General features: G+C 31.5%; 1 protein-coding gene across 1 annotated transcript; it reads right to left on the bottom strand.

Annotated features, from left to right (window-relative positions):
• Positions 1 to 7,541: 7,541 nt before the first annotated feature.
• On the bottom strand, positions 7,542 to 8,462 carry LOC136087135 (piggyBac transposable element-derived protein 4-like). The gene has a single exon (XM_065809640.1). The coding sequence runs from the start codon at positions 8,460 to 8,462 to the stop codon at positions 7,542 to 7,544; it is 921 nt and encodes a 306-aa protein (XP_065665712.1).
• Between the last annotated feature and the right edge of the window lie 3,478 nt (positions 8,463 to 11,940).

The following is an 11,940-nucleotide window of genomic DNA, read 5'->3' as shown; positions in this document are numbered from 1 at the left end:
TATGTGTGTGTATATATATATATATATATATATATATATATATATATATATATATATATATATATATATATATATATATACAGAGAGAGAGAGAGAGAGAGAGAGAGAGAGAGAGAGAAAAAGATACATACATACATCCATACATACATACATACATACATACTGTATATATATATGAAGATATATATATATTCATATATATAAAGATACACATAAACATATATATATATATACACATATATATATATATGTGTGTATATATAGATGTATATATATATACATATATATATAGATGTATATATATATACATATATATATATGTATTTATATATATATATTTATATATATTAATATATATATATAAATATATATATATATATATATATATATATATACACATATATATATATGTGTGTATATATAGATGTATATATATATACATATATATATAGATGTACATATATATATACATATATATATATATATATATATATATATATATATATATATATATATATATATATATATATATATATATATATATATATATATATATATATATATATATATATATATATATATATATATATATATATATATATATATATATATATATATAGGAAACCGCAACTAAAATTCAGGAAAAACTCACTGAATTATTCATTGCGTTTAGGCACAATCGATTTTCAGGCGTATTCGCCTGAAGTTCAGGGAATTATTCTTTACTAAAAATCAGTGAAACCAACCCTTCTGAAAATCAAGGATTTTCATTGCCCTAAAATTCAGGAATTGTATTACTGTATATTCAGGAAAAAACTTTCACTAACTCGGGTTTTTATACCGACAATATTTAATACATTGTCGGCATTTTTATTGTGGATAAAATTGATTTTGAAAGAATTTCGCCATTACTTAATTTAGTAAAGTTTTTGGACACGCCTAATTTAACTTGCAATTCAAAAATTATATTATACTATGCTGTTTGTGCATTTCACATTCATAATTGTTCGACTATTAGTAACTTAAATTTATGATAAAATTCATCATGATTTCATTAATCATGTTATTTAGTTCTTACTTGTAGGTAGAGAAAATTTTTTAATATTACCAACATTGCAATGCATATATACACTTGTACAACATTACAATGCATATATACAACATTACAATGCATATATGCACTTGTGTGTATCAATACATGTCGAAAAAAAATAAAAACTATATTTCAAACACAAATACACTTTAAGTAAAATAAAAAGATTTCATTGATGCATGCATTTGTATAACATTTTTGACAATGTTCCTATCTCAGAATGTGAATAGATGTTGCTTATTTAAAAGAGCGTTAAATGTATTTAACGCACTTTTAAAAAAGTAACAAGATCCCGTACACATTCTGATATAAGAATTTTGTCCAAGATCCCTTTCAAATGCACCTTCAAAAACTGTTGAAAATGGCTTACACTTTGGTCGTATTCAATCGTAATCAAAACCGATCTAGTGTAGCTTGAAACATTTGTCAACAGCAGAGACCGTACAGCGCGACTCAATAATTTCGTCTTCTATAACGACAAAGGATTGGCCAATGTTGCCAGTTACACCCAGTGCAATAATTATTGGTTGCCTAATTTCTTTTAATATTCTCACGAATTTCATCCATTGAAGTTCCATACTGAAAAAAGGTAAAATAAATATTAGGGTGGTCCATTTTAACATGTTATTTTTTTTTTTTTTTATTAATGAGGCATGTTGACTTATTACTTCCTTTTGGTCTAAAAATTAACTGTGCAATGTTTCTGGTTGAAAAAAAATATATTTAGGGGTTGCTCCAGCATTTTAAAGTCTAGAACATTTTGTGGTTTTGCAAAAAAAGTTTCCATAACTAGAGTTTTTGTGTAGACTGTGTAGTTTTTATTGTGTTTAATCATTGTGTTTCATTATCAATGTAGAAATATTGTAGAAATTTCTTATTCATTCAGATGTCAGCATTTTACTTAGTATACTTCTAGAATATTTATTTCATTCAATTTTAAACACCCTTTTTTGGTTATATTATAATTATTAATTACTGAATTAACATTTTCTTCATTTTAATAGAATTTGTTTGCATCACTGTTCTTTGGGGGTGAGTCATCAATGAAAACTCCCGAAAAAATCCTATGGAGAGATCAAAGTACATACCCATGGAATATCAGAACAAGTGATTTTAAAATCAATGATTTCCGTCCGTGAGAGAAATTTGCATTTTAAGTTTTTTCCTATACCGGCTAAATTTGAGAGATGGTTTTTCGACAAAATTTTAACTTTGGCAACTATACTATAAAGATTTTTTCTTTCAAAATGTTTATTTTCTGAATAAATAACGAAGAAAAAAGAACAGACCAAGACATAAAAATGATTTTTACTTCAAGAATGACTTCTTAGAATGCTTTACTCTAACAGCAAAAAAGTCATTGTTTTAAATATTTCTAAACATGTTAACTGTTATATTCTACAACACAGTTAGCCAAATTGGATATATATCTGGGTGAGTCCTATCTCTCTTGTACCGCTGCCATTGAGGCTTGAAGTTTGAATGCAGAGCTTCGGTGGCATGCTCACTGTAAAGTCCAAGAGCTTGATTGCTGATTGAGATGAACTGAGACACATGGAAGAACACAGTGATTGGAGTGATTGAGATTGGAAGTGCCAGATAGGCATTTTTGAATTTGTCAATGTGCTCTTGAATATTGTCATCCAGTTCTGTTCCAAAGCAAGCTCTGAGTACTTTTTCAAATTGTTAAAATGCTTCAACAAATGGAAGTGCTGCATCTTCAGCTGCTTTTTGAATTTTTTGTTTTAGAATATCAACATTTAACAAAAGCTTGTGACAGTGTTGTCCATGAAAATGACCACCATGAAAGGGTTGAAGAGGTATGTTTAATTCCATAGGCCAATCCATCCCATCTGGCCAAATGTTGGTCAGATTCTTGTACAGATGGTTGACAACTCCCTACAACAAATGTAATTCCATAGTTGGAATTGCTTTCAAAATTAGTGTCTCATCTGTTGCATTGAACAGAGGTGTGTTAATGACATTTGCAAAATGCTTCGCACTCTTCAAGTCACTTCCTTTCTTAACAAATGCTTGATAAGTCTTTCTGATACTTCCAAAAGTTCTCAAGAAACCACAAGTGCCAAGGTTTGAGGAGTCAGCATCACACCAACAGCAAGGATGTCTGCTGGCATGAGATTGAGGACCACAGACAATGTTAGCTACTTTCATGTCACATGACAAGATATAGGAAATAGAATTAGCACCTGTCAGCTTCAAAAGGTTTATGATATTCTCATATGTCTCAGGCATTCCTTTTGATATAGCTATTATTAGCTGTTCTTTTACTCCAGAATCCTTTAATGAAGAGCTGCAAAGCCTAGGAGACTTCAAAACAGGACTGTTTGGTGCTGCAGCAATCTGAAGAACACCCAAACTCATCTTTAGAAAGTCACCTCCACCATCTAACCCAATCTTTACAATGTGTTCTTCAGGGACAGCTCGTGCTGATAAAACAAATTGCAATAGGTGACTAACATTTTTACAATTCACAACATCTCTTAGAGTTTCATTAGTTGAACATTTTAATTTATAAACAGTAAAATGATCCTTAAGCATCTGTCCGTGTTGCGCAAACTTCTTAGCAAAATTTGGCTCAACAAGTCTTTGAGGGGCAATATTGTTGATGGTTGAGACAAGCTATGTCATCTTATTATTGGACAGTCCTGTATTAAGTTGCACAGTTGCAAGGCTTTCAACTGGAAGAGGATCTCTGAACAATCGAGTTGGGTTAGCTTTGCCTGAAATTTTAAAACACTTAAGCATAATCCAAAGCATGTGCATTTAATTAATTCCATTAATGCAAGGAAAAATCATCAAATAAGTAAACCTTGCACAAAATAATTAGTACTCTCTTATCTAAGAGTTTATTTTTTCTGAAATTAGAATTTAAGTTTGAGTTTTAATAAATATTGGCACATATAAGAAACTTACCAAGTTTTAATGGTAATTTAGGACCTCCACCTGATTAGCTGAGTCGAACTGTTCCATTTGGAGATGCATCTTGAGTCCCTAACACTGAAGATGCCACAATTTCAGCAACTTTTGTGTTTCTTTTGTTAGGGCAATCAGATTCGAACTTCTGGCTCCAGCCGTGCATTTATGGGGTAATTCTGGCCCAAGTTTTTTCAGTTTTAGTTGACTTTACATTTTGTTTTGCCAATTTGACAAATGATTCAATCATAAGACAGAGAGTTTCTTGTTTGTTGCTTCACAACGATTGAGTTAGAATCATAGAGCTTGGGAAATGGCTGATGTTCCTTTGTCTATTTTTTGCAAGTGAAAACGACAGTTTGTACACATGCCATATGGAAGACGATCATCTGCAAAGTTTAAGGGTATAGGGCTATGTTTTGTCAATCTGTTGATCAGAAAAGGTGTTAAGCAACGATCACTCTTTGACATGCAGAGAATGCAAACAGAGTTACAACATTCAGAATGAGTTTTTGCAGAATTCGGCATTTTCAATAAATTTAAAAGTTTTTATGAAATATTTATGTCTCCTAATGTGAAAACGAAGTAAAAATGGTGAAAATTATCAAATGTTTAGGATTAACTGGAAATTAAAACAAAAGTAAAGTAGAGTAGAGTTGGGATGTGGCAACTCTAATTTTGAGAAATGTATTAAATTAAAATTTTTAATTTTACATACTATTGCTTAGAAATTCCTGTAAAATAATAATGTTATTTTTGTTATCAAAATAAAAAACTACATTTTTAAAGAATAAAAACTAATGAAATATAGCCAAAGTTGAAATTTTGTCAAAAACCCATCTCTCAAATTTAGCCGGTATAGGAATAAACCTAGAATGCGAATTTCACGGACGGAAATCGTTGATTTTAGAAACACTTGTTCGAATATCCCATGGGTATGTACTTTGATCCCTGCAAATGATTTTTTCGGGTGTTTTCATTGATGACTCACCCCCAAATTATGGAACAAAGCTGCAATAAATATGCCAACACGAAAAGCAACAGAAATATATTTGATTGGGGAACCATTGGAGAGTTTTGGTGAGTGATTCCTTCCAACAGAAAAAGATGTTCTAAAGCGTATCTTTTTCTTTTGAACCAACAGTCAAGAGAATCGCAAGAAGGTCGTCGACGAAGTGCTGTTCTTGTGAACAAAGGCACGTATTCCAGTTATGGAGACCCATGCAATCATTGCCAAACTGCCGCAAAAAAAGCGAATAGAGAAAGAGAAAAAAAAAATTGAAGCACAAAGCTCAAAGGTGCAACTTGTTGACTCGTCACCATCATTTTCAGACCTTTTCTGAACATGGCTCTCTTCAAAGACGTAATTCAAGATCAAAGCGATCAACTCCTTCCAAGAAATTGAAAATGACTCCAGAGTTGATTTCTGCGTTGAACCATTTTAACATTTCAGACCGGCGTATTGTTATTTACGAACGATGTGAATGACTGTATACTAGTTTCGTCACGTTTTCCGCATGTTTTGATTTTCAATAACTTTTCAGTGATTTTTAAATTTATATTGTTTTAAATTCATTTATTTGTTGTTGCAATTTGCATTATTTTGATAATATGATTCATTTAATTTATAGTTCTTTTGTAATTTTTAACTGCTGAGCCAGAAAATAGAAATTTAATGAAAATTACACAGTATTTACACCGTACCATTAACTATGAAACTTTGATAGCATTGAGCGACCTCTAAATACAATCCAAACTATGTAATAAAAATGAACATAATAAACAACATGCCTTTGCAATATATATGAAACTTGACTTTTTTGGACCACCCTAATAAATATATAAATTATGCATTTTTACATTTTGAGCAAATTTAACATAAAATATTGATAAAATAAGATAAACGTAGCTATTGCACACCGGATGAAGCTGGACAAATCGATTGCACACTTCAGCAACCGAGGCATGTTACCGATTTTGCATAGATACACTCAGCATAAGCGGAAGTTGTAACAGAGCGCATTTCTCCTTGGTTTCTGTAAAAATGTTGCTAAGTACATACATCACACACACATAATAAAAAAAATAATTAAAACAATATTTTATAATTTTTATAAACTTAATAACAAGTGAATTTTAATTTATTTGATGATAGGAAACTCTATTTAAACTTGAATAAAATTAAACAAACACGTACTTTCGAGTAGATTGTTGTCAGCTGCTACTTCGTCAAGTAATATTGTAAGGTCGGTTGACAACCCTTTGCATTTTCCTTTGGCGTACAAAAAGTTTCGTGAAAAACAGTCTCCCAGTCCCTCCACTAGCCGTTTGCTGTTGGGTGCACTTCTGCAAAATTCCTCCTCAAACTAAATAATTTAATTAGTTTATAAGATAAATCATTAATGTTAACAACTAACAAACAGTGGCAACTCATAATTTCATCAACTAACTACACAATGATTACTGAAAGCAATGTAAAAGCTTACCGCAGATGAGTAAATATTTCTTAATGGGGGAAATGATAAAAAAGTTGTTTTTATTAGAGGTCTTCCTTCCCTAACCCAGAGACTGCGACTTGCATATATTGATCCCATAATAATATTTATGCAATCCTCGTTAGGTGTCTCGTTTATAAGTTCATTGGTAAGCGCCCTTTCATCTCATGTAAAATACTCTGATGAAAATATAAAAAAAAGGCAATTAAAGAAACTATATATTCTTTTACTATATCTTTAAACATATTTTAATACTGCATTTAAATACGCCATTACATATAAATAGAATAAAACTATCAGAATGAAAATCAAGAAATAATATATATAAAAACGAATAAAACTTAATCAATAATTGTTAAACTATTAATGAATACAAATTTTTCAACTATTGAGTGGTGCAAAATTTATTCACCTTTCATTTGATGGGTTTTTTTTCTAATATAGATAACTAGAAAATAAATAAATAACTTTTTTCTCTGGTGACGTAAATTTTTTTTTTTTTTTTACCTAATTTTGTTATTCAATAAAAATATTAAAAATACCTATAAGGAAAAGTAACTAATTTAATGGGATACTTTCCTTATTTAGATATGTAGAAAATAACAAGCCCACACTTTGTTTAAAGCAAAGAAAAATTTTTCAAGCTATTTTATTTACTATATTTAGTCAACACAAGTAATTATATATATATAATTTTAAAAATAAAATTATGAATGCCACATATTCCAACAATGAGATCTGGGCATGAATCAAGGCATAAATGGACATTGCATAATGAACAAAAAACACGTGATCTACAAATACCTTTTGAATGGCGCTGGGACTGACCAACTAAAGTAGTTTTTCAAACATTTTCAGAACAATTTTTGCAATCTCTTGGGCTTATCGTTCACCAAAGGTTTATGAACTCCAACATTTGTATGTCGTAGTGTAATGTGTTCATTTGAATTACTAGGTCTCCCACTATTCTTAGATTTAGTACTTCCTATTAATTGATCAATAAGTTCCTCACGAAAACTTTAATGACTGCGGGCACGCTGGTCAGTAAACCAAGACTCTAATACAAATGCATTATGAACACATATTTCCAATAGGTGGTAAAAGATTCGCCTATGCCATTTACTTGATTTTCTTCCACAATTATAATACTTCATGATTTGGTCTGCTGAATCTACACCACCCATGTTGGCATTGTAATCTTTAATTGCAGGGGGGCATGGAACATTTATTCCACCAACTGCCCCTTTTTTTCCTTTCCGCTTTACATATATCGTACTGTTTGCAACTTCATCATCATAATTTGGATAGTGAATTGTTGAAAGTATATGAACAGGCTTGCTGTCAATCCATACCTGCGTTAAAACTGGACCACACATTCGCCAATCACTATACCCGCGTTGCAACTTCATTTTTGTTTTCATTATAATCTCCTTGGGAAATTGGCTGCGATCAACTCGTGCAGTACCTGTTGCACAAACTTTATTCTCATAAAGATACTCAAGCAAACCAACTTTGGTGTAATAGTTATCTAAATATAGATGGTATCCTTGTTTTAAAACATGTTGGGTTAGTTGACGGACAACAGTTCCTGCAAGATCATGGTCCTTTAGTCCATCAATATCTTTTCCAGTGTAAATCAAGAATTCTGATATGTACCCGGTAGCTGACTCTGCCATTACCCAAGCTTTTATTCCAAATCTTGTACGTTTGCTTGGAATAAATTGTCGTAAAGAGATTCTTCCTTTAAAAGGTATCATACTCTCATCAATGCAAATGTCTCTTTTTGGTTTATAAAGATTTCTGAATTTAGGACAAATGTCATCTAGAAACATACGTACCTTGAAAAGTTTGTCGTAACCTTCATTACCCCTTGGTATTGCAGCTGTCTCGTTGCAAAAATGAAGGTAACGATGAATTTGTCTAAATCGATCACGAGACATTACTTTACTAAAAGATGAAATGGCAAAAAATCATTGCTTTTGTTTCCAGTAATCATGGATACGAGGAAGTTTTATTATTCTATGGCTAAACAGATTGCTATAAATACTTTGATATCATTTGATGTAACATCAACCCATAACATTCTATGCTCTATCGGAGAAGATTGTAACCTTCTTGAATGGTAGTTATTTGTTTCAGCGACAAGTTTTTTTATCAAAGCATTATCAAAGAACAATTCAAAGAGATGGATTGGTTTGATATTTCCATCACAATTAGGTATTGCAGATCTTCTACATGTTGGTCCTGGTGTTGCTATAAATGGAATAATAGTTCTAATAGTTTTAAATTTTTTCCATTCTCTATTATCTTTACTAATATTAGGCTTCTTAGTCTTAATGGTATGAAGTTGTTTACTTGTTTGTTGTTTACGGATTTTTCTTTTATTATTTACAGTACCATTGTTATCAGCAAATGCTATTGTAAAGAGTCCTTTATTATTAGTTCCTGAATTAATAATAGAAAAATCCACACTTATTTTTCTGTTGAATCATCTTCGGAACAAACATATTCTTCAGATGATGAAGATGAAATTATTTCTGATTATGATGACCGACTTGCTGACAATGCCATAGTCAATGGAGCTGTTGTTAAGCAATTATCAGTTTTATTCTCTTGGAATTTGTTGTCATCAGACTCTGAAGACTCAGAAGACAAATCACTAACATCGTACATTTCATCAAGGATTCGAAGAGCTTCATTCGGATCATTTATAATCCTATTTCTTAAAGCCATCTGCGCTGAAAACGTCTAACAACTACATATATTTTCATTGTCAATTATCTTTAGTGTTATAAACATGAAAACTATCCGTGAATTGAAAGTTCCAAATTTCCTAAGCTCAATTTATATGTCTACAAGCACAAAAGGTTATTATTTAAGACTAAAAAGGGTTGAACTAACTTTTAGAGAGGTGTTTTGATTGGTATGTCCAAGGCGCACATATGTGCGCCTTCGGCACGAAAGGGTTAATGATATAAATTTAATAACAAGCATAACTAACAATACAACATTTAACAAAAGTTATAGAAAAAATTATCTTTTGTAGCAAATGCAAGCTAAAATCTATTTATTATGCTTATTAATCAATATAACAATTTTATTAAGAAAGCTTAAAAGCTTCATTTAATATTATTTATTAAACAACTCTCAAACTTATATTGACATTGATATGACGTTCTAACAGAACCGCTAGCAATATTGGAATTTATTTGATCCGTTGTGATTGTTATTGTAGGTACAACGGGCTGTCTTATATCAGTATATGTAGATGGTATATATGTGGTGGTATATATGCTTCGTTGGAATTCATAAGGAAAGAAGGCTGCACATTCTATTATTAAATAAATATGCTAATAATAGAGAGATTTATACATAGTTTTTGATAATTTACACAAAGTTATTGAGTTAATAGAGAGAGAGATTTAAGACAAGTATCATTGACAATCTTAAAGTTAATGCTACAAATCTATAATACAAAGAAATATTGAAAGAGTACAATATTACATCACACAACGAGTCCGCCGTAGTGTAAAAAAAAAATTCCCACAATCTTTTAGGCACTATCCAGCTAAGAAAATGTGAAAGTTTCAAAAATTTGGATCGTCCAAAAAAAAGTTATCACGTTCTGATATTGTACCTTATGAAATGGCTTAGAAAGGCCAAAAAAGACTTTCTAAGCCATTATCGGAGCAGGATCTCACAGTATCGGAGTTAACGGAGCCTGACTTCACAGTAAATTATCGTTCGATAATTTACTATGAAAACTTTCCATTCCTTCTTCAGATCCTGCTCCGATATACTTATTTTTGTGCACAAAAAATCCGAGATCCATCTCCATCATGTGAATTAAAGGGCTTGTCCCAAAACCGCCAACCAAGACTAGTGGCTAGGGTAGCTGTCAAACAACAATCTCGAGAAGCAGAATGAACCTCTTTGCATGCAATTACAAAAGCTTCCTCAAAAGAAATATTCACTTTTGTTGAAGAAACAGCTTTCTACCACTTATCAAAATATCTCAATACTGCAAGTATTTGTTTAGAGTGATCAGAAAGTGGAATTGTGGCGAAATCGGGAAAAAATTTACACAATCTCTTTATATCTTTCCCATGAAATTTCGAGTAGACAATATCCTAAACCTTCCTATCCACGTTAAGGTTCCATCTTTGTACTATTTCTTGAAAGAATTTCGAATCTTTCTCGTTATCTTGGAACTTTTTAAATTTTTATTTTGCAAACACATTCCCAATTTTTATTTTGCAATGTAGAATTGGAGGAACAATTAATTCCTTTGGGATATCAATCAATGGGCTTGTCAACGCAACAAGCTTTCGATTCTAAACAAAAACTTTAAAAGTTTCATCCCGAGCTGGATACCCTTTTAAAATCGATCAAATCATGGATAAATCATACTACAACTGAGTCCATAATTAGTCGTAAGATAAGATAAATCACCGCCTAGACAAACCGTAAATGAAGCATAAATTAAGGTTTCGTATTGAGTGCTGAATTTGTGATCTTTCAGAGAAGCGTAAGTATCCGATCCGTACGATAAGTATCCGATAGTACGTAAGTATCCGATAGTACGATGTAAGTATCCGATAGTACGATGACGGTTTGTCGCAAAATATAAAAGCAACAGTTGCTGTTACTCTTCCATTCCCTTTGTCAACAGAGAGCAAAACTTGCTCTCGGTCGTACAGCTCTTAGCGAGAAATTCTCTGCAATAAAACTTTGTCAACTTTGTCCAGCACAAAACCTCCGGCTATATTCTCTTTGAAGCTAATCATTTGCTCAAGATCTTTCCTTGCTTTTCCGAGCATTCTTTTTGAAAAAAACGGTCTTTCAAACTTTTTTGTAGCGAGAGAATTCACCTTTGCCATTCCCATGTTCGATAATTTTGCATTCCTTTTCAGGCCCAATCCTTCTTCGGGTGAAACAGCAATATGAACTTCCGAAAATTTGTTTGCGGCTTTTCGCTCAAAAGATTTGACAATATGCGAATTGTTTAAAGCTCTGTTTCTGCTCTTTCGTTTCCGTCTCTTCAACTGATAGATGTCCGAAGCTTGCTTTGACTAATTTGTCTTGTCGAAAACGTCTTTAAAATGATCTTATTGAATTTCGGAGGTTTTCTTCACATGTTTCTTCACTTTTCCACCACCTCTTTTTACTCCACGGAGAACTCGCCAGAATTTGTTGTTGGCAACAACAGATTTCTTGAGGTTTAGCACATTAGCTTTTGCCCTTCGTGACTTTGGTGCCATCTAAAAAAAATAAAGGTTTTGTAGGAGTTTTAGTAAGTAATTAATAATCCAAGTAAAAAACATAAAACAATAGAAATCAATAGAATAAAACATAAAAGAGCAACAAACACTGGTACAAAAAAATTTCGTAAACATGAAAAAATGATTCCCACAATCT

Source organism: Hydra vulgaris, chromosome 11, assembly GCF_038396675.1.
Source record: "Hydra vulgaris chromosome 11, alternate assembly HydraT2T_AEP".
NCBI classification, from domain to species: domain Eukaryota; kingdom Metazoa; phylum Cnidaria; class Hydrozoa; order Anthoathecata; family Hydridae; genus Hydra; species Hydra vulgaris.
Note: the sequence above shows the minus strand (reverse complement) of the source record. Positions and strands in the feature narration are given on the sequence as shown.